The sequence below is a fragment of the Apis cerana genome, linkage group LG6, assembly GCF_029169275.1.
Source record: "Apis cerana isolate GH-2021 linkage group LG6, AcerK_1.0, whole genome shotgun sequence".
Lineage (NCBI taxonomy): Eukaryota > Metazoa > Arthropoda > Insecta > Hymenoptera > Apidae > Apis > Apis cerana.
This window is the reverse complement of record NC_083857.1, coordinates 14262140-14288693: the sequence shown is the minus strand read 5'-3', so window position 1 is coordinate 14288693 and position 26554 is coordinate 14262140. Positions and strand designations below refer to the sequence as shown.

General features: G+C 36.9%; 2 protein-coding genes across 7 annotated transcripts in view; one reads left to right on the top strand and one right to left on the bottom strand.

Moving 5' to 3' along the window:
• LOC108003235 (A disintegrin and metalloproteinase with thrombospondin motifs 7-like) overlaps positions 1–10500 on the top strand; it is a 17852-nt gene extending 7352 nt beyond the window's left edge. For 2 of the 3 annotated variants that reach the window (XM_028669448.2, XM_062076575.1), the window contains 8 exons: positions 2498–2707; positions 3710–3824; positions 4479–4739; positions 5908–6025; positions 6702–6816; positions 8417–8667; positions 9107–9324; positions 9541–10500. In XM_028669448.2, coding sequence (XP_028525249.2) covers positions 2498–2707; positions 3710–3824; positions 4479–4739; positions 5908–6025; positions 6702–6816; positions 8417–8667; positions 9107–9324; positions 9541–9971 — 1719 coding nt within the window. In that variant the 3' untranslated portion in view covers positions 9972–10500. The remainder of the gene's footprint in view (positions 1–2497; positions 2708–3709; positions 3825–4478; positions 4740–5907; positions 6026–6701; positions 6817–8416; positions 8668–9106; positions 9325–9540) is intronic. The other variant, XM_028669449.2, reaches the window with a different exon arrangement.
• LOC108003236 (A disintegrin and metalloproteinase with thrombospondin motifs 12-like) lies at positions 10501–26554 on the bottom strand. Of its 4 annotated transcripts, XM_062076571.1 has the most exons (17): positions 23971–26554; positions 22197–22350; positions 21296–21606; positions 20895–21019; positions 20649–20798; positions 20194–20340; positions 19902–20049; positions 18326–18424; positions 17735–17944; positions 17121–17360; positions 15238–15361; positions 15004–15130; positions 14743–14863; positions 14533–14673; positions 13805–13923; positions 13570–13739; positions 10501–11714 (listed from the first exon to the last, which is right to left on the bottom strand). In XM_062076571.1, the coding sequence occupies exons 1-17, from the start codon at positions 24118–24120 to the stop codon at positions 11158–11160; spliced, it is 3093 nt and encodes a 1030-aa protein (XP_061932555.1). In that variant the 5' UTR covers positions 24121–26554; the 3' UTR covers positions 10501–11157. The 4 variants fall into 4 exon arrangements, with proteins under 4 accessions (XP_061932555.1, XP_061932556.1, XP_061932557.1 ...); XM_062076572.1 differs by lacking the exon at positions 20895–21019 and having other exon boundaries at positions 20593–20798; XM_062076573.1 differs by lacking the exon at positions 17121–17360 and having other exon boundaries at positions 23971–26553.

The following is a 26554-nucleotide window of genomic DNA, read 5'->3' as shown; positions in this document are numbered from 1 at the left end:
GTTCGTAAAATTTGAAAAGAATCATCGAGAAGGATTAAAGATAAAGAGAGGAAGAGTTTTCTAGTTTCTTTCGTTTTTTATCTAAAAAAAAATTTCTATTTTTTTTAGTTGTTCAGGTGTTGATTAAGAGCGTTTCAAAAATTTGAAACGAAAGGACATTCTTTTATATCATGTATGCAGAGTTATGTATAATGTCAGAGATCGCGTTGCAAGGACGAAGAATACCTGTGATGTTCGAGATATTTCGAGGCTTTGCAAAAAGGAGTGGGGGAAGAGGGGACAAGTCGTTGCAGTGGTTCGAACGATAGGTCTTAATTGGACAAAATTATTTCTTTTTTTTGAGCTTATACGGAAATTTTAATTTTTGGAAAACAATACTATTACTTTTTATTATAATATTTATTAAAGAATGTAACTAAATATATATGAAAAATTAATTAGTATAGAATAAAAATGAGAATAATAATCGATATATAAAAAATATATAAAAATATTAAAAAATTGAAAAGAATAAAAAAATTGCTAATTAAAAGTTAGCAATATTATTAAATATATATTATAATACAAGATAATTTAAAATTAATCCATAAATATGAGTGGCTAGATTAAAGAATCCGTTGAGAGTTTGGTTGTATAACATCACGCGAACAAAATTAATTTTAGTGTAGCTTTGCAAAGCTTTTGCAAATCAAATATGGCGGTAAAAAAAAATAAAAAGTTTTCGGATATCCAACTCTTATTCCGTGGAATAAAAAATCGTTGACAAATCATTGTGTTGTGCGAATTTCTAACATGAAGTAATTACTAAACTTTAACCTTAATTTAAATTAAAATAGATGTTTCGAGATGTAAATTTACGGAATATTTCTCAACTATTCGAAATCTAGTGATCGATCAATTATCGATCAGTTCTCTGCCTTTGTTCAATTTGTTGTAAACGTTTGCAAAAAGAGGATTTAAAATTTTTATCGTGCAAGAGTTTTAATATTATTACGTACTCTGTCGAAACAATTATTTCTTATCAATTTAAAAATAAATTTTCTCCATTTATATTTATACACTGTTCGAACCACTGTGATGCGCTCCCTCTTTTTTTTCGAGATGTTCCTCTGCTTTTCGGCAGATCAATGGCGGACCTCGAGTTTAATCATTCGCGAAAGAACGGACGGATTATCTTTCTTCCGGTTTTCCATTCGAAAGGGCGTTTTATCACGTTCCTGCGATATCCCCTCTCATTGATTATATAGAGAATTATATTTTCACGGTCTGATCTCGTCACGTAGAGAAGCGTGATCGCGCGACCACGAATGGTATTCCTGTGAATTTATTTTTTTTTAAATTTAAATATCTTCTCTCTCTCTCTCTCTCTCTCTCTCTCTCTCTCTCTCTCTCTCTCTCTCTCTCTCTCTCTCTCTCTCTCTCTCTCTCTCTAAGTGATTCGCGAGTTTCAAGGAAATGTATAATTCTGAGATCCTTTTATTTTTATTTTTCTTGAAATTTTTAAGGATATGAATCGTTTTGGCTCTGTGGAATAGCGGAAAAGAATTTGATGTAACTTGAATTAAATGTTTGCATGTGTATATATTTTTTTGGACGATGGAAGCGATTGAATGGATTTTCTAGAAAAAATTTGAAAACGTTAAATGGCAACTTACTTTTTCGGCCGTTTCAATTCCGATTGCAGGGAAAAATTGACTCTCGAAATTGAAAGGTAACGAGCTTTATCGCTTTTCCGTTTTAAACTTGTGATCGTGAAAATAAAAAAAAAATGTCGAAGTAAAAATTGCTTCTCATTTAACGTTTTCAATATATACTTTGTTTCCAACAATCGTATCCTCAATTGTAATTCTTTACTTCCTCTTCGAAAATTAAATATTGGGAAAAATATAATTGCGATGCTATACACGTCACAGGTCGAAAATATAAATCAAACGAAAATGCTCTTTCCTCTCTGGAGAAAAAATAATTTTCCTTTGTGTTCGTTCAATTGAAATTCCTCTGAAATTAAATATTCGAAAATATTCGTCGTATTAAAGATGTAAAATCAAAAGGCATTTTCGAAAAAAAGTTTAATCTCATCGTTTCTCTCTCCATCTTTAAAATTAAAATACTTAAAAATATTTAAAATCGAATACAAAAATACTTGCTCCTCTTTCGTTGTTCCATGTTGTTTCCTTCCTTTCAATAACTCTCCTCAAAATAATTCTTTCTCTCTTTTCCTCCCCAAAAAATTAAAAGTTCCAAAGAAACGACTCTCCCCTCTCTTTGGAAAATACGTCTCGAAAGACGTAAAACAGGGAGCACAACAGGTTTTCACATAGCTGAGAAACACTAAACGTCGATCGATTCGTTCGAAATTTCCATGATGCAACGATAGAAGGAACCTGCAACGAGAAAGAGAGAGATGGAGAAGCGCGATAGATGGATAGATGGCGCGTGACGCGACTAATTGAAAGAACGACGAGAGGGCGCAATTGATCGATAATCAACTTTGCAGTGGTGTTACGGAATGAAATGCCTGCTGGTCGGAGAAAAGCCTGGTGTCGTGGACGGTGGTTGGAGCAATTGGTCACCTTGGACTCGATGTTCCCGAACCTGCGGTTCTGGCGTCACACTATCGGTCAGACGATGCGTCAATCCTGTCCCATCGAATGGCGGCGCTTTCTGCAGAGGCGACAGGAAACGTCACAAAATATGCGCCACCGAGGTTAGTAGCCCTTCCCTCACCGCAAATTTTGCAAAGAATCTTGCCAGAAATTGAACTAGCCAGGGAAGTGTTCGATATTTCGTGTCGTGCGAAAATGAGAAAAAGGACGAATGTTTGGTTATGGACGGATATCGAACATCGATCGATTTTGGAATCGTGTCGGACGGAGAGATGAAAGTGAACAATTGTGATTATAATTGCGCGACGGAAAATAGGCAAAATTGGTGGTGTTGAATCGTGAAGTGATCGATCATATCGTGCGAAATAATATGAAACTCGAAGAATGGACGATTGAAAAGAGTGGTAAACGTAGTAATTTTGGGCGGACGAATAATTTACGAGCGATTTGACGATAATTCGGGCAACAAAGTTACGTACAGAATAGTTCGAGTATTAAGCGAGAAATGTTACGTTTATTTTTTTTTTAAATCATTCGTAATTGTGTGTGTGTACGAAAGGGAAGAAATCACGATATTTTTTCATCGAATAAATTTAATTAAACGATCAGGGATAGAAAAAAATTGGTGTACGCCAAACAAACGCTTATTATCCGCGTAAACTTTCGCTGCAGATGTTCGCCTCATTTATTCAATTTGACGTGGCGAACCGGCGAGGAGGATAAATCTCTATTACGCTTTCGTTGATCTCACGGCGAATTAACAGTCTAGGGAACTAGTTTAGAACGATGACGTTGATAAGAGAGAGGGAGCCGAGACAGCAGGCTCTTCCTTCCCTCTCTGTCGATTGTATAATGCTCTGGATAATCGCTTTTTCAAACACGGGGCCATTTCCATCGTTGAAATCTTTCGCGAAAAAAAAAAAAGATTCATAATCAATTTCACACGATATATATCTCGCAAATGGGACAAAGTAAAAAGTTTTCTATTCAATTGGCCATGAAATTTTCAATCAAAAGTGATCAACTTTTCAAGTTTGCGGAGAGATTGGAAATTGGGTTATCCTGCACGAGCGTTCTCGTTAAAAGTTTTCTTGGATTTGCAGCCGTGCGACGTAGACGCCCCCTCGTTCCGCGATGTCCAGTGCAGCGGGTACAACAACTGGGTCTTCCCAGAAGACGGGAAACTTCACCAATGGTCCGAGTACAAGCTGCCCGAGGGTAACTGGCTGGTCAACTATTCGTCTTATTTAGCTATAAAAAGTGGAAAATGGGAACCTGTCATAAATTTAGAGATAAGTAAATTGGTCGAAGCTTTATGTTTGTGGAATATATATATTACTTCTTTAAAATTAATTTGTGTAAATTTAGAACTCTGTTCAAGTTCCAATAGATTATTTCTCCTAACTAAAAATTTAAGCATTAAGAATTCTGAATTCTTCGATTGTTCGTATTAAAGATAATCAAATTCTCATTTAAAAAATTATATCAAAATTATCACGTATACGACACGTGCTTATTTTCCACCTGATCTCGCTGCAACCACACTCGAAATAAAAACAATCCAAATATCTCCAATACCTGTAAAAATAAACACATCAGGAAAGAGTTAAAATTCCAATAAAATTTTTCATCGAAATATCTAGTTCACTTTTCGATCTTTTAACGTTGTCTCAAATATTTTACACATTTTCTTGACCCATATCAAAAAATAAGCATCTTATCAGAATAAATTATACGCTCTCACTTTTTTTTCCTTTTTAAAGAAATTTACCTCTTTCATCTCCAAACCCGACGATAAATTTCTCGTTATTTTTACTACTTTTCAAACAACTTCTTGTAATATCTCGAATTACTTACGAATAATCGTCCCAGATCTGAGAATATCGGAGAACCCGTGCACGCTTTACTGCGTGAACGAGAAGAACGTGGTCGCCTCTCTGAGCCCAAGGGTCGTGGACGGCACCACCTGCTACAGAGGTATCCGGCACATTTGCATCGGTGGTATCTGCCGCGAGATACCCTGCGATCTCAACATGGAATCGAACGCCATTGAGGATGCGTGCGGCGTGTGCAAGGGAAATGGGACCTCGTGCAGCCTCAAGGCATACACGACAACGATCGTGCAAGCGTCACGTGAGTGCGATCCATCTTTTTTCCTTCTTCCTCCCCCTTCCACCAAATTTTTGCGCATGCGTTTATTTCACCGTCGAAATATTACGGGCCTTTATGTAATGTCTTGTTCACGGTTGCGCTACTCGTTTATGCGCGTTTTATTACGCGTCCTCCTTCGAGCATTTCTTTCGAAAGTGGTTGCTCGAATATTCCGTCGAAATATTCGCTTTTATCCGTGTTTCTTCCAGATGATTTTATAGAAAGGAAATATCTTTGTTTCGTATAAAAAAATGTATGTAAGCTGAAATGATTTTAATTAATTAGTGTATCGCGAAAGGAATTAATATTTTTCTTCTACGTAATACGAAATTAATATGTGTCCTTTAATTTATCAGTGTTTAATTTATTCAATCAGTCGAAAAAATTATTTTCACTTTCAATTTTCGTGATAGAGAATATTTGTACGAAATTTATCAGATGTTTGGTTAAAAATTGTTTGTGATTTATATTCTTCGCTGTATAGAATTTAAACAATATTTTGTGAGTAAAAAGTAATTTTTTAATAATTCGAAAGTATCTTTTGAATCTTTTTTCAAATCAGTCGAAAAAATTATTTTCACTTTCAATTTTCGTGATCGAGAATTTTTCTATAACGTACAAACATCTTCATCCTCAAATTATCATTTTTATTAGAACGATATCAAAGTTACAAGTCAAATGAAAAGAAATTAAATTAATCGCAATTGAATTGAAATAATTCAAATCTTTCTATCATCTGTAATCTAATTTTACGCAGAGAGAATATCCTCGATTTGCCAAATTCTCGAGAGGATACTTAAAGAAAGGATCGATCGAAATTAATCGAGGCACAACAAACCTTTCGAACCGAAGGAACCCGCGAGAATATAATTATAACGGTTCGATCCGTTAGAAAAATATTTTCGAAAGAATCACGATAAATAAAACAGGATAGGTTGAAATTCCGCGCGAATAAACGGCACTAGGTCGACGCGAAAAGCGCGAGAGATATTTCTGGGGAATTCTCTCCGCCGTTCTCTCGATTTTCCACGCCCATATATTCGCATACGACGAATAAATTTCGCGCTGGCGATCCCTCGCGAGTCGATACCGATAGCGCCCTCTGCGAAACTTTTCTAACGCTCCAACTAAAAACTTTTTGCAATGGCAGACCCAACGAAGCTGGTCGTGATTCCTGTCGACGCGACCAACGTCCGGATCGAGGAGATGGAGCCCTCGAAATCCAGGATAATGCTGTGGAGCAAGGATGAGAAGCCGTTGATTCGTGGGTAAATTGACTTTTTCCTCTAGTATATTTTCTATCTTTTTCTTTCTTCGTATTTCGTGTTTTTCGTTTCGATACGTTTCTCCTTGGAACGTTTTAAATTGCGATCGAATAGATAAGATGAAATTGTTTGTAAATATATAATAATAATAATAGAAACATTCGAATAAGACTATGGAACTTAATTACAAAAGAATTAACACAGCAGAAATTAATACAAAAATTTTTAAACGATAACTTTAATAATAAATTTATAATCGTAGAACCTGTTTTGTAATGTGCCTATGTTGTTTGACTTAAGTACGTGTTTATTCCTCAAACAACGTAAATTATTAATGTTCTGCTCGAGAATACTCTTGAAGTTTCTATATTATACCATGATTTGATACTTGTTCAAACAAATTTAAACAAAGACTCGATATCATTATTTTTTTCATAATTTCCCAAAATTATAATATTAATATAATACTCGCAAGTATCTGCAATTTCTCTTGTCAAAATTCGCTAATAAAACTAAACTAAAACATTAACATTTCATTTCGATTAATATTCTTTAACGATAGCCTCTTTTTTACTTTTAATCCCTGCGTTTTAAATTCGCAGAAATAAATTTTCCGTTCGAAACGAAACTACGCCCAAAAAACAAAACAGCGAAACTACATTATCTCCGATTATTTCAGGGATCGTTTAGGATTGTTCGAGATTGCCGGCATGAAGGTGTGGTTAGGGGCGATAAGATTGAACCAGGAGACTCTCGTCATACCAGGACCCATCCTCCAGGAGTTGATTATATTGGTAAACATAACGAACGCGCCCCACTAATTAGCCAGACTCGATCGATAACGGGTATCTCGAGCAAGGTGTCTTTATCGACAGTTCTTATCGATAACACGATTCGATTTCTTCGAGGAACGAGGCGTTAAAAATTCTCTTTATTGGCTAACATGTAACACGTTTTGAAAAGAAAGTCTCGTTCCAGGATATCTGTGCGACGATTAACGAGGATGTATGAGATGTGAGATCTTATTATGCTCTTTTAACCCAAGAGACGAGATATTATCTCAGGAATATGGTTTGTGAGATGCTCAATTACTCGGCTCGACTTTTATCCAAATCTTGGACGAGATATCTATGGAGTTCTAACTCTGAAAGAGATACTTAACGAACAGGAACGTTTCACGAAAGAGACATTAAAGAGATATCTCATTCTTGATGGAGAGGAGATTATTTAAACTAATATTTTGATGATCTTCGAAGCTATCTTCTGTGAATATATCTATCTGAATGTATGAATTAAAGTTGGAGTGTTATATGTGGATATGGAATAATGGTATAAATCAGGTTGTACAAATTATTCTTGAGATATTTATTTGTTTTCTATTTATTTTTGTGTTCTTTAGTTTTGATATAATATTGATTTTAAATTCTTAATTCTCTTCTTCTTTTCTTCATGTAAAGATAGTTAGGAATATTAGAAATTTTTGTCAAAAGTATTTGTGCAAATCTTTGGTAATTGCAAGATGCATCGAAAGTTAATTTATAGTGTTAAATTATTTTTGAAGAGCAAGCTTGAAAACATAGTTTGAGATTCTTGGGATTAAATTATTTAGCAAGTTCAAACTCTATATAACGTTAGCCCTCAAGATTCATCGCGGTCAAGTTTCGAAGACTAGAAAAATGTTTCAAAACATTTTTGTATTTTTGTTGTATTTTAAAATAGTCGTTGTTTTTTAACGTAACTTTTCTTAAAATCAATTACCTTTGAAGTATAAAGCGATTTCATCATTTTAATCTACGAATAAAAAAGAGAGAGAAAGAAAAAGAGAGAAACAGGATGTTGTCAGATATAGTGATATGCATGCCAACTGTCTTTCACTCGAAACACGCTATCGGATCTATTTTATTCAAACTTTTCCTCTAAAAATTGATTATATCGAGCCATCCTCCCATTTCCAATATTTGCACACGACGATTCAAACATACTTTTTCATATCCTCTTGCAAATTGGAGAACAAAATTTCAAGTATATTAAAAAAAAAAAAAAAGAAAATATTTCACAAGATTCCCATTTTAATCAAATCTTACAACAACTTTCAACAAAGGTCATATTCATAAAATTCTTCACAAATTCCATAAAGAAGAATTTCCGGATATATTTCGCTAAAAATTTTTAATTTTCAGTCAGCGTTATTAATTAAAATATTACAAAATTTTCCCTCTTTCCAAAGAACCCACTTCTCTTTTCATTGTGTTGCCCTCCACCCCCCCTCTGCTCCTTTTCTTTTCGTTCTTTTCGTTGAATACGCTCCTCTCAACTATGGAAAAGTAGTTTCGTCCTCGAGTGCTCGGAATAAAATTTTGTCAACCAAGGTTGGTAAGCTTGTTCCCCGAATAGATTCTGCCGAAAGAGAACGTGACGGTGAGGTATTCGTTCGGCGTGAGAGAGAAGAGCCCTCGTAAGCCCGAGTTCTCGTGGAACTTTCTCGACTGGGAAGAGTGCAACGCGAATTGCGGCCCAGGCGAGCAGATTTCCAAGCCTCGTTGCCTGGAGAAACACGCGGGCATAGTGGATGACACTTTCTGCAAAAGCATGGCGAGGCCGCAGGAAAAAGTGAGACCCTGTTATCGGGCGTCTTGTGTCCCGAGGTTAGTGCACCTTCGTCTTTTCATTCAAAAATAGTCGAGGACCCCGAGAGGTTTCTCTTTGTTTCGTGTCTCGACTTTCGAATTGAAATTAAATCAAAAAATTTCACATTCTAATAATATCGAATCGTTATAAACACTTTAAAAGCGATTTTTAGGTTATATTCTAAAAATATTCCCTTATAATTTCAATTTACAAATTTCTTTACAATTAAACGTATTTACCTCTTATTATTATCACGCGAATGCATTCTACGAAGTAAAATTTGTATAAACACACCGAAAAGATAGAGGTTAAGTAGAATCTGTCACGTCCATTCTTCGAAATTCTTACCGATACATTTATATAAATGAATGAGCATTTCTCTCCGATCGCTCGTTCGATCTATCCTCGAACGAGAAGACGATGATTCTAATTCTATCGAAATGACGTTGATTCCAGATGGATGATCGGTGATTGGCAAGGGTGCACATCCTGCACGTTCCATTGCGAGAACACGCGATCCGTCAAATGCGTACGCCCCGTCGGTCATTCAGAGCAGGATGCAGATATTATCGCTGACAGCTACTGCGAAGGGCCGAAGCCGAAGGAACGGGAGCCCTGCGGCGGCCGGGAGAAACGTAACAATATTCCAACGATACACTCGAAGCGGTGGAAAAGTATGTTTATTATTCCGTTCTATTCGTATCGATTCGATTCTTCGATCGATCGTACGTCGAGTGTTGGAAAAACTTGAAGAATCGTTGTTTAAAAAAATATCTATGAAAACTATTGTTCTTTTTTTTTTCTTGCAAATTTTTTTATTTCGTTATTTATTAATTACTTCTTAGTAGATAGTAGTTTATTAAGTGTTTTGTTATTGTTGAAACAATAAGAAGATTCGGGCGGAAAGAAATTACGAATTAAAAGGAAGCGCGAAGAAGAGGAAGACGACGACGACGACGACGACGAGGACGAGGAAGAAGAAGAGGAGGAAAGAGAAGAAGAGGAGGAAGAAAGAGAAGAAGAAGAAGAGGAAGAGGAAGAGGAAGAAGAAGAGAAAGAAAAGGAAAAAGAGGAAGAGGATAAACTGAACATTCAGCAGATGAGGAAGGGTGAAGAGGTGATCGACAGCAAGGATATTAATAATCTAACTCTAAACATCATTTTGGAACACGATGCAACCGGCGCGTTGATTTTCCCCAAGGATTTCGTGCCTCAACCACCGCCCAACAGTACCGTGTTTACTTTGATTGGAATGGATGCGGTCAAGTATATTCAAAAAATTCAAGAAGAGGCCGTGACCGCCTCTAAACGACGTTCTTAACGAGTTAACCTAATTGAAAATCGATACATACATTATTCGCGTTATGATTGTGTGCCCAGAGATCTGTGTATTAATCGTTCTAATTATGATTAATTTAATATACGTGCATTATGTACATTACACGAAATGCATTAAATATCACGTTTCAATGCGAGAGTGGCCGTCTCTTTAACCGATTAAAACGATTGTGACATTGATGGAAATGATTGAGCGTAGATGCGAATCTATCTGCAATACCGACCGGGCAGGCGCAAGATAATTTCGTAATAAATCGACTTGGCATTAAAATATTAATTCATCGATTAAAAACACGATAGTACCGGCACAAACCGCCGGCACTGTCACTGTTTCGCTTGCATTTTGTTCCATCGTTGCCGTTCAATTTGCCGTCAGATTACGCACGCTTGCCAAGAAATCGAATTATATTCGACGCGGATCGGGCTTTTATCCGATATCCTATTGAATTGAATCAAATGTGCATACGTTAAATATTGTTGAAATATAAAAGAGAGAGAGAGAGAGAAACGTATTTAATATATATAATTTAATTAGCTTATCTATATTTCTCGATACTTCTAAATACATACTCTTACAATACGATACTTTTAAACGCTCTCTTAAACGTTATTCGAATAAAGTATCCAATTATCATTATTATTATTATAATAATATCAATAGTTAGTTATTTAAACTGTACAAAGACGATGCACTTGGATTTATCTTGAATTAATTCGATGATACCACGTTTTTCAAATTGCTTGAAGTTTCACAGTGTCGGAGGGAAGGGGGGAGAGGGTAGAGGGTAGAGGAAAAAAAAATATTATTTCAATTTTCCAAACTTCGTTTCGTTCCAAACCTCGAATTAATATAGATTCACGAATATAAATCCGAATATTTAAATACCATATATCGATCTTCGAAAATTATATTATATATCCTTTCTTTAAAACGGAATATCTCCCATTAATTTTGATTCTCTGACCCAATTGCTTGAACGACCAACGATCATCGACCAACCAATTCCAAATATCATCCGCTCGTCACGATTCGAACCACCGATTCCCGAATCCTAATCCTAGCCCCGATGCGCGACCATCCTGTCGAAGTCGTCGAAATCAAAAAAATAAAAAAACAAAAAACCGCTTTCTCTCTATTTCCCGCGATTTCTATTCGCGTTTCACGAACTCTACGAGTTGAGGGTGGAATTCTTCCACGGCTTAAAGTCGGGTGGCCGCGTTATACCCTCCATCTCCTCCATCACCTTGAACGCCTCGGTCCCGTTGTACACCTTGATGCGGGAGGTGTCGAGGCCGCCTCCGATGCTCATGTCGCCTATCTGCTGGTAAGCGAGGTCCGACAGATTCGCCTGCAGGTCCTCGACGATTAGGGGCGCCTGCATCACCATCACTTTCTCCACAGGTAGCGAGTCCTTGATGATCGCGCCTGGCTTCGGCGTGGGGAAGTCGTTCACGCACGACGTCGCGCGCTTCCTCTTCCCCTCCTCGGCGAGGGACCACTCGCGGAGCAGCTGGCGGAAGTCGGCTATCCCGATCCCGCTCTCCAACTCGCTTATCTCGCGTGGAACGCCGTACGCCCTCTCGAGATATCGGGCCAAACTCAGGTCCACCGCTTTGTCGATCAATCGGCCCTGCTCTTCGGCGGGAAGCATCGTCTCTTTCTCCTTCTCGGCGAGCTCCGTGTCCCGGGGCTTCTTCGCGCACAGCTTCTTGCACGGCCTCTTGCCTGCGCAGAAGGGAACGTTTCGCTTGAAAATTATTTTCTCTTCTTTCTCGGCGAGTTTTTTTTTTTTTTAGCAACCAAGATCTTGGGATTTTAGAGTCTATGGTTTAGATGCGAGGAATTGGTAATTTTTCGGCAAAGAAATTTTTCGATTCTTGCGAGTTAATGGTGATTTTAAATCAATGGAATTTGTGATCTAGAGGCAACTATTTTAGGAGAAATTTTTGCGGAATTTTTTATTTGTGTTATTCGATTTTTTTTTATTTTTTTAGCAACCAAGATCTTGGGATTTTAGGGTCTATTTAAGTGCGAGGAATTGGTAATTTTTCGGCAATGAAATTTGTGATCTCGGGGCAAGTATTTTAGGAGAAATTTTTAGGGAATTTTTATTCGATTTTTTTATTTTTAGCAACCAAGATCTTGGGATTTTAGAGTCTATGGTTTAGATGCGAGGAATTGGTAATTTTTCGGCAAAGAAATTTGTGATCTCGGGGCAAGTATTTTAGGAGAAATTTTTGGGGAATTTTTTATTCGATTTTTTTTTTAATTTTTTTAGCGACCAATCTTGGGATTTTAGGGTCTATGGTTTAAGTGCGAGGAATTGGTAATTTTTCGGCAATGAAATTTTTCGATTCTTGCGAGTTAATGGTGATTTTAAATCAATGGAATTTGTGATCTAGAGGCAACTATTTTAGGAGAAATTTTGGCGGAATTTTTTATTTGTGTTATTCGATTTTTTTTTTATTTTTTTAGCGACCAATCTTGGGATTTTAGGGTCTATTTAAGTGCGAGGAATTGGTAATTTTTCGGCAATGAAATTTTTCGATTCTTGCGAGTTAATGGTGATTTTAAATCAATAAAATTTGTGATCTCGGGGCAACTATTTTAGAAATTTTTGTGGAATTTTTTATTTGTGTTATTCGATTTTTTTTTTTATTTTTTTAGCAATTTTTTTGGATTTGATATTTTGTAGTTTTTTTTTAAATAAAATTATTAGCTCAAATTAATAACAAATATGGATTAGTAGAAATTTGATAATATTTTAATAATGAAATTGTGATATAATAACGAATGTGTCAAATTATAGCAATCGAATCGAATTTGAAGATATTAAAAATCAAAATATAAAGGAAAAAAGAATAGATTGATTTTTGAGTTTAAAAATCTTTAAAAGTTATCTAACCTGATCGATATATTCCTCGAGATATTCCAAAAAAAAAAAAAAGAAAGTTTGGAGGATCGATCAAAGTTTTAAATTTCGCAGAGAAATAAATACGATAAGAAGGAAGACACGATTTGTGCATATTTTCTCACCCACTCTCGGCCACCCTTTTCTTTTTCATCGCGGTGTCAATATTTTATTTCCATTACACCGTAAATCTTTCCCTACATACACGAATATCACGCGCCTACGTATATTTACCAGCACATACAGCAAAATGGAAAAATAATATTTTCGAACGCCTGTAGAATGTGAGATAAAAAAAAAGTTACTGCGAATCGTACGCGTTTGCACATTTTGAAAAAGGTACTATTTCACTACAACTGAAAAATGCAATTATAAACGTTGCCACTTAACCCATTCTCTTTGGATTGATAAAACGATAAAATTTCTTTTATTAAATTAAAGAGTAATTAAATCACCTTGTCGATTAAGTCGGATCGATAAAAAATATTTCCAGCAAAGAAGGACTATTGATAAAATTTTAGATCCTTCCAAGAATTATAATTAAAATGTTAAAGTAACGAAAAAGAAAAAGGAACGCTAAATAACCTTGTCAATTAACTTGGAACGATAAAAAAATATAATTTAAGCATTAATCAAACAAGATGGAGGGAGAAAGCAACGACCACTCACCTACGCATTCCTCTTTCTGCTTGGGCACGCGACCTTTGCACGCGTCCAGATTCGCCTGAATGTCATCCTGGCCCGCGATCGGGGCGGGTCGCACGCACTGCACCTTTCGATGCCTCGTTCCTTTCTTTCCGTCGCAGGCGCTGCACTTGCTCCACTGACTCACGCGCCACCTTTTAAAAACACAACGATAGCCCAACCGTAACGATAACCCAATTCTAGAATAATTGCCACGTACTTGGCGGGGCACACATGCGTGTTGCACACTCGAGTTTTCGGCTCTGGCCGTGGTATGCCGTTGCAAAAGCTTGACACCACCTTTCCTCCGTATTGTTCGATGCACGTTGGCTGCGAAATCTAAATCGAATCGATATTAGTATATTAGTATATATATATATGTATTTGTGTGGGCAGGAGAAACGAAAAGTGGCAAGGATTCTAAAGGCAATCAGCCTCGTTGAAACGGAAGAGGGAATGGAATCGTATTCGGTAATTGGGAATTGTATTAATTGATTTGTATCGCACCACTGTACGCCTCTTGTCGCGATGTAACTTTGAATTTTTATATAATACATTTAAATACGTGAAAATGTAAAAAATATCATATATCGTATAATTTATCTGTTATATTGATGCTTATTTTATCATTAAAACTTTCATTTCTCTTTGTTGTGAAAATTCTATTCTATTAGTTATCGATATTCTGTTACACTCGTTTATTTCATAGCAAGAAATTAGCAAGATGATAGCGTTGATTGGATTGTCGAGCAATTGAACATAATCGATCCACTATAACGCTATCGATACACGAAAAGGTCCATATATAATGGAAGCAAAATGTGCATCACACGTGCTGTAATAACGAAATTGTTTTCATAACGATATCGTAAATTGATCACGAAACTATAATAATTATTTCGTTTTATATATATATATATTCATGGATGACTCGACTTGGAAAATTACCATGGTTCCACCTGCGCATCTGACGCTGCATTCGGACCATTCAGTGAAATCCCAAAGATATTTAGGCTTGTACGTGGTATCGGTCGTCATCACGTAATACAAGTAATGAACCCCCAAAATTTTACCTTGCAGCATTAAATACTGAAAGAAAAGAAGAAATTTTTAACCGCATGTAAAAATCATTTTCATCAAAGAAAATTCGCAACGAACCTGAAATTCAAGATCCTCGCTGATCGGTCCTTTTATGAAAATTTCCTCCAGATTTTTATCAGGTCTTATGTACATAAGAATGCTGTTCGCGCATTCATAATCGCCGGCTCTCTCTATGACGCTATACGTTGAAACAATAATCGATTCAATATTATTACGCCCGTTGTTCGTAATAGAATTATTTACAAATTTCCTCGGATTATTTTTCGAATTCGAATCGTACGCGAAGATAAAAAAGAAAAAAGAAAATTCGAAACTTACAAATCTTTGTTTAAACAATAATTATTCGTATTGGAGACTTTTACTGCCAAATAGTTCGGATGAGGGCCCAATTCTTTCACGCTTATACTTCGAGCGCCTTTAGGAATAGTGACTATCTTCATTATCTCTGAAACGATATTGAAAAGGACAGTGTAGGATAATAATCCTCTTTTCTCTTTTTCTTTTTTAATAAAGCTCGTTTCGAAAAGAAATTCGAAAGAATATACAACTTACGACTGGTTATTTTCGTTTCGTTGTACACGCCTTCCACTGGTCTGCACTTCGTACCATCGCCTTTACAGACCCCACATTTGTCTTCGATGGCGTCCGAGTCGAACACCCAATCGCAACCGACTTTCTGTAACATCACATCTTTCAGTTCCCTCCTTTTTAATCACACCATTCCCTATAAACGATCCGTAACATACACGCGATCTGTAATCACTGATAATTAAATCAATAAGCCCTTTTCGACTTAATACAAAATAATACAAAATTCGTCAAAAATTATCGAGCACGAGTGAACGAAAGATATAACATTCGTTTGCTCTTAACCTTTTACAATCCATAACATATACGCAATCTGTAATTACCAATAATTAAATCAACGAGCCCTTTACCTTTTCGATTTAATACAAAATAACACAAAATTCACCAAAAATTATCGAGTTATTTAATGCAATTATCGAGCACAAGTGTACGAAAGGTATATAACATTCGTTTACTCTTAACCTTTTCATTACAATCCATAACATATACGCGATCTGTAATTACCAATAATTAAATCAACAAGTCCTTTACCTTTTCGATTTAATACAAAATAATACAAAATCAACTAAAAATTATTGAGTTATTTAATACAATTATCGAGCACAAGTGAACGAAAGATGTAACATTCGTTTACTCTTAACCTTTTCGTTACGACCCATAACATACACGCAATCTGTAATTACCAATAATTAAATCAACGAGCCCTTTATCTTTTCGATTTAATAAAAAATAACACAAAATTCACCAAAAATTATCGAGTTATTTAATGCAATTATCGAGTACAAGTGAACGAAAGATATAACATTCGTTTACTCTTAACCTTTTCGTTACTACAGTCGACTAAAATGCCACTGACGTACTATGGACGACTAAAGTCACTCTATATAAAATGCCACTGACATACTACAGTCGCTGCACAAGTATTGTACATATGACGAGCGATTGGAACTATTGTAGAGTATTTTTCTCTGGAAATAGCATATTCCGTTTTCATCATTTGTTTCTCACGTAATACTATTATTAACAGTTATTATTATTATACAATTATATCATATTATTATATTCTATAACGTTATTTGAGTTCCAAAGTGTAATTAATTGTGAGTGTGTTTAGAAGTTATAAATATCCCGTTTTGAGGAAAGTTTTCTTTTCAATAAACATCGTCAAAGCAACTCGGGTTGCAGTGAGGCGTAAACGCGGCCGTAGATGATCTTTCTCGAATATTATATACATTTTTGGCGCTCGTTTGGGCTCGTTCAGCGAGCGGAGAAATCGCGATTAGATTAGGAGGGATTAGAGACAGGAGAATTAACCCTTTGCGCTCGAAGCTCGTTCGGTGAATTTCTTAACTAACTTAAAATGATTTCACGCACGAATTAACGTATAAAACTTTTATATTCGTAAATATTTTATGTATCTTTACGCGTAAAAAAAGAAAATTTGTCAAATATTAAAATCTATCACTGTTTATCTTTCATTCGTTCTATATTCTTCTTACACTATATCTCTATTTTCGTTGCTATTTCCCTTCCTTCTATCAATTTCTCAATAAAGAAATATAATAGAAATAATTTCGTTATTCGATAACGAAAAACTCATCCTCGCTCGAATTTAATATTCTAATTTAATATTCTACGCTTACTAAAACTCGGAAACTCTGAAATAAATAATATTTCTATTCCCCAGATTCGAGATAAAAAATCTAACCACTCGATATTTCAAAATATCGTCACTGAATTCGAATTGCCTCATCGAACCTCATCGAATGGTAGCAAAGAGTCACCGTTCGAGCGTAAAGGGTTCGAAACAAATATCTAGCGTAGAGTAACGACATAATATGCCTTACCCTGCACAAACCAGCGACGCACATGTTGTTCGTGCCAGCTTTACAGGGAGTTGAGTCGTTCACCATTTTCTGAAGTATCACGAAACTATTCTCCTCGTTGAGACAGTACAGTATGCACGGGTCGAGATTCTTCGACATGTGGGCCGTCCAATTGTGCAGTTTGTTGTCGGACAACGGCATCTTGTCGTTGTACGATGCGCATTGCGTCATTCGATACGAGGGTCTCTTCGGATCGCAGGGCTGTGGGGGGGATGGTTGATTCTCTCGAGACGAATAGAAAATAGGGAAGGGAAGGAAAGGAAGGGAAAAAAGTTATCGCGCACCGCAAAGTTTGAAGTCGCTCTATATTATCCGATATAATTTTGATATATGTAACGTATAAAATTGAATCAAATCGAAGGAAATTGAATTAAAATCACTCGTATAGAAGATATATATATATGAACATTCGATTAAAATTTTTTGTTTCCAGAATTATTAAAATTAATAATACAAACGTTTTACGTAAACCAATTCTAAAACTGAACGCACGAGTGAATCGGTAGGAAGAAAGGAAAATAGAGAGAAAGAGAGAGAGAGAAAAGAAGAGATAAATTTTATTTTTGGATATTTACATTGGTGTTGCAAATGGTCAATTTCTTCCTCTCCCCGATGCAATATTTCCCTTTGTTGGCGGGCTGCGGATTGTCGCATTCCCGCTCTGCGTACTTCAACCCGCCACCGCACGTTCTGCTGCAACTGCTCATCGGGCCCCATTTTCCCCAGCCTCCGTGGACGGCAGCAGGCCGGGCACCCATGTCCACGCATAGCTTGTGTATGCACCACTGAGAACAGACGCTCTTTGCTTTTTTCTCCCCTCTCTTTTTCTTTTTCTCTTCGTAAAATTTTTTGGAAATTTTTTTTGGCGCGAATATAATGGAGGGAAAATTTGTAATTTGGTTCCTTTCGTCTCGATAAATAAGCAAGGTTTAATTCAAGTTTCTCTGTGCGATTTATGGAAAGAAAAAAGAAGATTCTCCACAAACTTTACGAATCATATTCGATAAAATATTCTTATATTTCTTGTATAAAAATCGTATTGAAGATAAAGATTGGAAAAATATTTATAACGTTCCTCGATGGTGATTTTTACTTATGAAGAGAGGGAGAAAAGGAAAAGCAAGGGTGCAGATCGTTAACAGATCGATAGATGGAGAAAGACGAACCTTTTTCTCGCCGCATTTCGTTCCATCGGCGCTCTGTGCCCCGTTGCTCATGCAAGTGGTTTCGTTCACTTGGCACCATAGCTGCTCGCACATTTTTGTCTGGAATCGTTGGATCGAATCGTGATCGGCGGAGGAAAAGAAAATATAATCGAAGTAATATTTATACAGGAAATTAGTCGTTTCAAATTATTTCTCGTTAAATACGAAACGAAAAATCGAAGAAAATATTCAATGGATAGATATCGATATATATATATATTTTTTTTATATGGAAACAATTGTAGAACCGAAATGAAAAATGCAACGATATTCAAATTGGGCGCATTCGATGCACCGCATTCGAATGAGAACAACAAAATTGGAAAATTCATTTCTGCTTTTTTTTTCTTTTTCATATTCATCCATTCGAAGAAAATCCTCGTAATTGAATTCAATGTTTTTTTCAATCGAAACGTATTAAAACACTCGCCCTCAACGTATCTCTAACTTTAAAGATATTACGAATAAATTAAATTAAAAATAAATATATAATATCGAAAAGAAAATCTTTGTAATTCAATAAAACACTCGTCATCAACACGAATCTAATTTTAAAGATATAAAGAATATTAAGAATATAAATTAAATATAATATAAATTAAGAATATAAATTAAAAATAATATACAATATCGTATAAAATATCGAAAAGAAAATTTTCGTCCTCAACTTTAAAGATATAATGAATATATTAAAAATAAATATATATAAAAAACGAATATATAAAAAAATAAATATCGAAAAAAAAACCTTCGTAATTACGTTTTTCAAAACATATTAAAACACTCGTCATCAACGTGGATCTAACTTTAAAGATAAAAAGATAAAGAATATATTAAAAATAAATATATAATATCGAAAAGAAAATCTTTTTGATTGAATTCAATCGAAACATATTAAAACAATCGTCTTCGACATGGATCAATCTAACTTTAAAGATATAAAGAATATTAAGAATATATAATATAATATAAATTAAGAATATTAAAAATAAAAAATTAAAAATAATATACAATATCGTATATAATATCAAAAAAAAATCTTCTTAATTGAATTCAATCGAGATATATTAAAACACTCATCATCAACATGGACGAATCTAACTTTAAAAATATAGAATATTAAGAATATAAATTAAATATAATATAAATTAAGAATATAAATTAAAAATAATATGCAATATCGTATATAATATCGAAAAGAAAATCCTCGTAATTCAATACGTTTTTCAAAACATATTAAAACACATATTAACGAATTTAAAGATAAGAAGATAAAGAATATATTAAAAATAAATATATAATATCGAAAAGAAAATCTTCCTCAATGTATCTAACATTAAAGATATAAAGAATTTATATTAAAACACAACAAATAAATAATAAATAATTATATGAAAATAAATATACGTTCAAGATGAAATCTTTCCAAAATTTCCAAAAGCTTCAACTTTCCTTAAACGCTAGCCTAGAATCGCTCGACGAGAAGAAGAAGAAGAAGAAGAAGAAAGAACAGAGCTATACACATATACATACATACCGCGTGAGATGTGCACATCTTGGAGCCAGGATATTGCATGTCGCATTGGAAATCGGCGCCGTACATCGCGCCGGCCAGCATATCCGGAAGCTTGAACTTGTCGGGTGGATTTTTCGGGTCGTCGATCAAGCAGTCGCCCAACTTTCCCCTTAATCGATCGAATTCAACGAATTTAACCGAGATTCCTTTCTTTTCCATCAATCTTATTCGTTCACTCATCGTTACACGTGTCGATTCGAGCAGAAAAAAAAAAAAATCAAAAAATTTTTGCTCGTTAAAAATTATTACTTACTCGATCAGATTGGTGATGAATCTTCTGCTACAGGGTGACCATCTGAGCGTGAACGGATTGACGTAGGGCGACATGATGAAGTAACTCTCGTCCTTGTCCTGCGGCTCGCATCCACTGATCTCCATCGTGTCGTGAGAACAACCCATCCTAGAAATTTGCCCATTCCACAATTATTATATTTCCTTCCTTTCACCTTTCACGAAAAAGTGACTCCTCGTTCGAATACGATCTTTCTTTTTTTTTTTTTATTATTATTATTAAATCCTTCGCTGCTAACTGCCACTAAAAATGTACATTCCCCTCGAGGAATATTTATATTAATTCTTAAAATCAACCGATTCGACGAATCCTTTATTCGAAAAAAAATCTTGGGGGCTTCGACCGGGTCACAAAAGTTACCAGAGATTAGAAGCGAAGGGGGTAAGGTGTAATAAAGAGACGTGCATGGACAGTACACGTGGCCAACTTCGTGGGCAACTGTGATCCCAAGATTCAGCCCGGTGTCCTCGCAAATGGCGGCCGCCTTCTTCCTGTCGCAGGCGGTCGCGAGATAAGCGAGGCCCAGCAGGTCGCAGTTCGTCAAGTTGTCCGAGCAGATGTCGTATCTGGAAAAAAGCAGTTGGAGCGTTTCGGCCCCCTCTCCGATTATTTGCCTCCCGTTTGTCGGTTAAAGAAAGGGGGGGGGAGAGAAGATGGGTCACCTCGTAACGAGGACGCCTATGTCGAAGTGATTCGGGTGATCCGTGTCCTCCGGGTTCAACTTGTCGGCCCAGGCGGCGAAACTGGCCAATGTATCTTCGGCGTTGGGACTAATGGACAAATCTATCTACGGGAAAACCATTTTGAAATGGAATGGAACCATTTTGGCACGTGCGTGTCTGGAATTAGACTCTCGAACGAGAAGTTCGTGTTTTTTGTGACGTCTCTTACGTCGAAGAAAAGTCAATGATAAAAATGTGTGTATTGAAAGATTGAAAGGAAAATTGGTGAAATTATCTGGGGCGAATCGACCGACTTTCGTCTGCTCTTTTTCAGTTTCTTCGAAATTGGGAATTTTTGGGGAAAATTTTGGGGAAAATTTCTCTAACTAGTTTCGTATTACCTCCTCTTTTTCCTTCTCCAAATATATCATTCGAACTATAACCAGATCTATCTGATTCCCCACACTTTTGTCGTGATAGTAATCGGCAGCTATGTTCATAATGGTCAACAGATACTGCTCGAAGTTGCTGCTGTTGTAAAAGTCGAGAAACTTTCTGTCCGCGACCACGGCGATCTCCATGTAACGATGAACGCTGTGGCCGAACGGGGGGGTTGTTTCCTTCGTCTCCTTCCGTTTCTTCCTGTCACCCTCCTCCATGATCTCCTTCTCCCGCCTGGCCAACTGCTTCGCCCACTCCTCCTCCCACTTGTCTGCGAAAAATTTCTCCAATTTTTCCAATTTTTATATCATCTCCCATCGCTCATTCTTTGCCGAGTGAACGGTTCGAACGATAGAAGGAATTTTTCGAAACGTGAAATGCAGAGAAAAATTAGAGATAAATATTTAAATAAAAATGAAAAGAGAGAAACGAGATTATAATCTTCGGTTAATTTAAAATTGATCCTAGAGAAAATTAATTTTTAATATACTTTTGCGATAAGAGAAAAAAAAGAAATAGAAAGTTTCTACTAAGAGTCTTGTCAATGTATAAAAAATCATCGACGAATCGTGCGAATTTCTAACAAAAAACTTATCGATAATTTACAACGATTCAAATTAAAATAAACGTTTCGACGCTTCTTAATAAATTCACGAAATATTTTTCGAATATTTCCATTGAAACGTGACCGAACAATTGTTCGATCAGTTCTCTGCATATATGCGCATAAAAGTTTTAAATTTCTTATAAATTTGAAAAAAATAAATTTTGTCCAATTAATGTACATTATTCGAACCGCTTATTCGGTGTATCGTATCGATAGACGAAGAGAATTCGTGATCGAATCAATGATAATCTAACCGCTGGTTCCGCAATGTTTCTTCTTGGGAACTTCGTCCTTCATTGTGGGGCCCCGCTTGTACGCGATATGCACGTGTTGTCCGTCTTCCTTAGGTTCCGTCTCGATCGCCGGCTCGATGAAATACCGGCCATGATCAGTTTGCACGTAACCGACCTGCGCCCACAATCATTCGTTCTATCATTAATCGATCTTGTTGACACACCACACGTACAGTTTCGATCATTATTCGAGCATTTCGACAAAGCCCTGCCCAAATTTTTCATATCCCCGAAAAATCCATTCTTCGATCTTTTCGAAGATTATTCCACGATACAATGGTAATTTATATCATTTTCTGCAACGTAACATTCAGGTATCCATTTTGAGAATTATTTTATTTCCGTTAATACGCGGCTTCCACTTGCGAGTTTTATTTTTAAATACTTTCTCGGTTCGACTCGACACGCATACCTCGACAAAGCGAGGAAATTCAGACGTAATCGAGTTTCACGAACGATAGATCGCGCATTAACCAACGCGACACCGTCGAGTTTCTATAGCGCTCCCCTCCCCAAATTACGATCCACCAATCACGTGGGATCGGTCGCGCAACATTTATCGCGACCAGAGTCAACGGTATAATTCAAAATGCCACGCAAACAAACAGACTCTCTCCCTCCCTCTCGTGTAATTCACGCGAAATTGTGCTCTACGCTCGAATCCCCGAATATTCGAGGAAAATTTACCGATTCAATAACGCGATTCAATCAAATTGGTTCGAGTAACTTACTCGAAAAGCGACGACACGCTTGGGAGTATCTTCGAATCGTTTTTCTATTGGAAGTAAAGACGAGATATTTTTGTCGAAAGGAATCGATGAAGGGGATCGCGTTTCGGTGGGATATAGTTCGATCGGTAAATGAGAGAGGATAAAGAAGTTTGCGATTTTAAATCTTGTCAATTTTTAAATCTACTTTTTACACATTTTTAAATCTATTTTTCTACCTTCCGTGGATCACGCTTGGAGAATTATGCGGAATATTCGTGTCTCGCGAATCGCGGATCGAGTGTCACCGACTCGGGTCCTCGAAATTCTCGAAGGAATCGGAAACGGAATCGAGAGTGTCGAATCGAAGATCGAACGATCTAAATGCAAATACCTTTAATATTAATCTACTCGAGCGCGTAATAAGAGGAGGCCTAGAAGATTATATCGTGGTGCAGAGTTCAATTGCGTAGAGTTCCTTCGAGATTTTGGTGAATCGCTCTATTTTGTTACATGCACGGATGAAAGGATATTGGAAGAGACTCCGGTTTAAAATTTACCGGTAAAGAAGAAAACGATTATATTTATAATCGCAATTAAGGTGTAAAGGAATCGTAAACCCGAATTCGTTGAATCCCGGTTTAAAATTTATCGGTAAAGAAGAAAACGATTATATTTGTAATCGTAATCAAGGTATAAAGGAATCGTAAACCCGAATTCGCTGAATTGCGGTTTAAAATTTATCGGTAAAGAAGAAAACGATTATATTCGTAATCGTAATTCCGTCGTAAAGAAAATTGTGCCTGCGTGTAACGTATTGATTCAAGAAACTGCGATCGCGTAAAGCGACGATTCGATGTAAACTATTACCATTAAGAACTATGAGATGCAGCTGATTTGAACGAAAAATCGTAATAAATGAACAAATAAGAATTCGATTAAAAGAAAGAATTGAGAATCGGGTATAATATACGTACAATAATTCTGATTCAAAAGAAGAAAGTAAAGATAAATAAACGTGTACGAACCACACCGTCACAGAGAGAAATAGCCGCCCTCGAGGTGTCGTGGCCCCTAACGAATCCCCTGTAGTGGCACTGCTGATCAGGCGCCCTCTTGAATCGCAACGCCTTGTCCAGATCCGTCCGAAGCCCAGCGCCCCTCGTCTCGATCACCATCTCGGGCGAGATGAACTCGTGGTACGGCGTGAGCTCGACGTGGTGGTCGATCCCGTTGAACGGCAGCACCAGGTGCAGTTTGTCTACGTTGTCGGGCCCCTGCTTCCCGCCATCCTCGATCGATCTCCTCTTACGCTGGCTCACCTCGTGCCGGTCGTAGAAGTTGGGCAGCTCGTACGAGTAGAATGTCCCGTCCTCGTGCACCCGCCTCGGGATCAAGAATTCCGGTTGGGGGATGTTTCTCGAGTATCTGACCGCCGGGCAAAAGCCGGCAAACCAAAACGGAAATTGATTAAGGGGAACGTCCCATTTTTTTTTATTGCATTATATATATATATAAAAATGGATGGAGGGGGAGAAGGAATTTCTTCTTCTCGGATCTAAAGAAAAGGCGTGCTAAAAAAAATTCGTTTTTAATATTTTAACGTTCGGTTCCATATAGGAAAATATATTTCCATCGTTATAAATTAATATAGACATTAGAAAGAATTGATCCGTCGAAATTGATCTATCTCGATTATCCTCATTATTATTGTTGCTGTTGTTATCTCGATTACAGGCCAATTTCTCGGAACAGTGTCATCCTATTCTAACGCCATCGGCCTCTCTGAGCCTCTGCGCTCAGATTCCAAGTAAAGGGGAAGAAAAAAAGAAAAAGTTCTGATCAACGAGGAAACCTTTTTAACCCTTCCTCGAAGGAAACGAAGAGTTGGAGGAGTACACGTTCGTCGAACAAAAAAAAAGGAAGAAAGAAGAAAAAGGGGTGGAGAAAGCCTGCTGGAGAAATCTGGGTTTCAGATTTTCGATGAATTTTGAGATTTTCTCGGGAGGAGGATTCGTTCGAAGAGCTGTAATTGACTCGAAGAATTAATTCCTCTCGTTCGATTTCGACGAGAATACGTTTCGTTAACGCGCCGCCTCGTTTCGATAAAGGTTACGAGGAGGGGAAGAAGGGAGGAGCGGCGGTCGAAAACGGATGGTGAAATCGGTGGCGGATATTTTGAACGAGCCGGCGAATTATCCGTGCGTGATGGCTGTTTCAAAAGCTGAAAAGTTGAAATCTAACCATCTCCGGCCAACTTTTCCCGCCCTAGGGATACTACGGGTGATTCAGGCCGCGGACTTGCACTTACCTACCATGGTATAGGTTTTTCCCGTTATTATTCGAGCTATCCGCGATTTCGAGGAACGTGAGAAGTGTTTGGAACGTCAGAAGTGCTAGGAATCGGTTCATGACAGGCTACTTTCTTCCGTGGACACCCTGAAGTACGCCAAACAATGAAAACTTTTCGCAATTGTTTCATTCCGTGGACGTGAAAATTCCATGGACGAATTAAAGTCTCTCTCTCTCTCTCTTGAATTGAAAGGAGATCTTCTCCTTCCGGTGGAAAAATTTCTCCGTGAGCTCGAAACGGTTAAATACGATCGTAAGTGTCGTAACGTAAGCGCGGACGTAAGGTGATATTTATAGAGAGCGTGAAAATAGGGTACACTTGACCGGGCCAATTTCACGATGGTTACACGTTTGGATAATTGGTGATCGATCGCAGCCATTGAATCATCAATCACGAGGATCCAAGATAAGTGCGTAAGATAATCGATACGCTAATTTTATAAGGCTCCAAAGTTTTTCGAGATCGATAAACTGAGCGCTAATGATCGATTTGGAACGATGTATCGATGTACGAAAAACATTTATTCCTCGAGGAAAACGTTGCAATAAAATTGAAACACGAAATATCATATCGTTCGTCTCTTTCCGTTTCTTGAAAAGTTATGTGGGAATACTTTTTTAAATTTCCCTCGCTTCGAGAGGGAGGATTGAAAAATTCGTGAAAATTTTATTCCAACGAATTCCAATTCCGTCGGTAAAAAAGGAATGAGGAATGAGCGATATAAACGTGGCATAAAGTATTTGACGGATAAATTTGATAATCGAGTTGGAAGGGTCACCCGGTATATCGACAGTTCTTCCCGCAGTTGAAGTTACGCTCGAATCGATCCAAATATGGATTCAATCAGCCCCGGGATCGAACCTGATGGGTCAAATTCAGTCCACTTTTTCGGGCGAATGAGAAGAGGAGAGGGGTGAGCTTCCTTTCTCTTCTCTTTAATACGTACGCATGCATCGTGGGCAACAGTAATTGTTTTACTCGAATCGAGTCGAGAAGAAATTAATTTGAAGGAGAAAATTTTCGATCGATTGTTTTGTCGAAATCCGATGAGAAAAAATTACAAGGGTCGAGGAATTTTCAATCGCTGTTGCCTTCTTATAATTTTACAACCGATTGTCATAATTATTTATCCAGTAATTCCAAAGTGGAGCCTCGAATTTCGCTGGAAAAAACGAAAATCGAATCCTTAATTAGACAAAGATTGGAAAATTTTTCTTGAGACTCGAGTCTCCTCGTCGAACGAACGCGATAAAAATAAC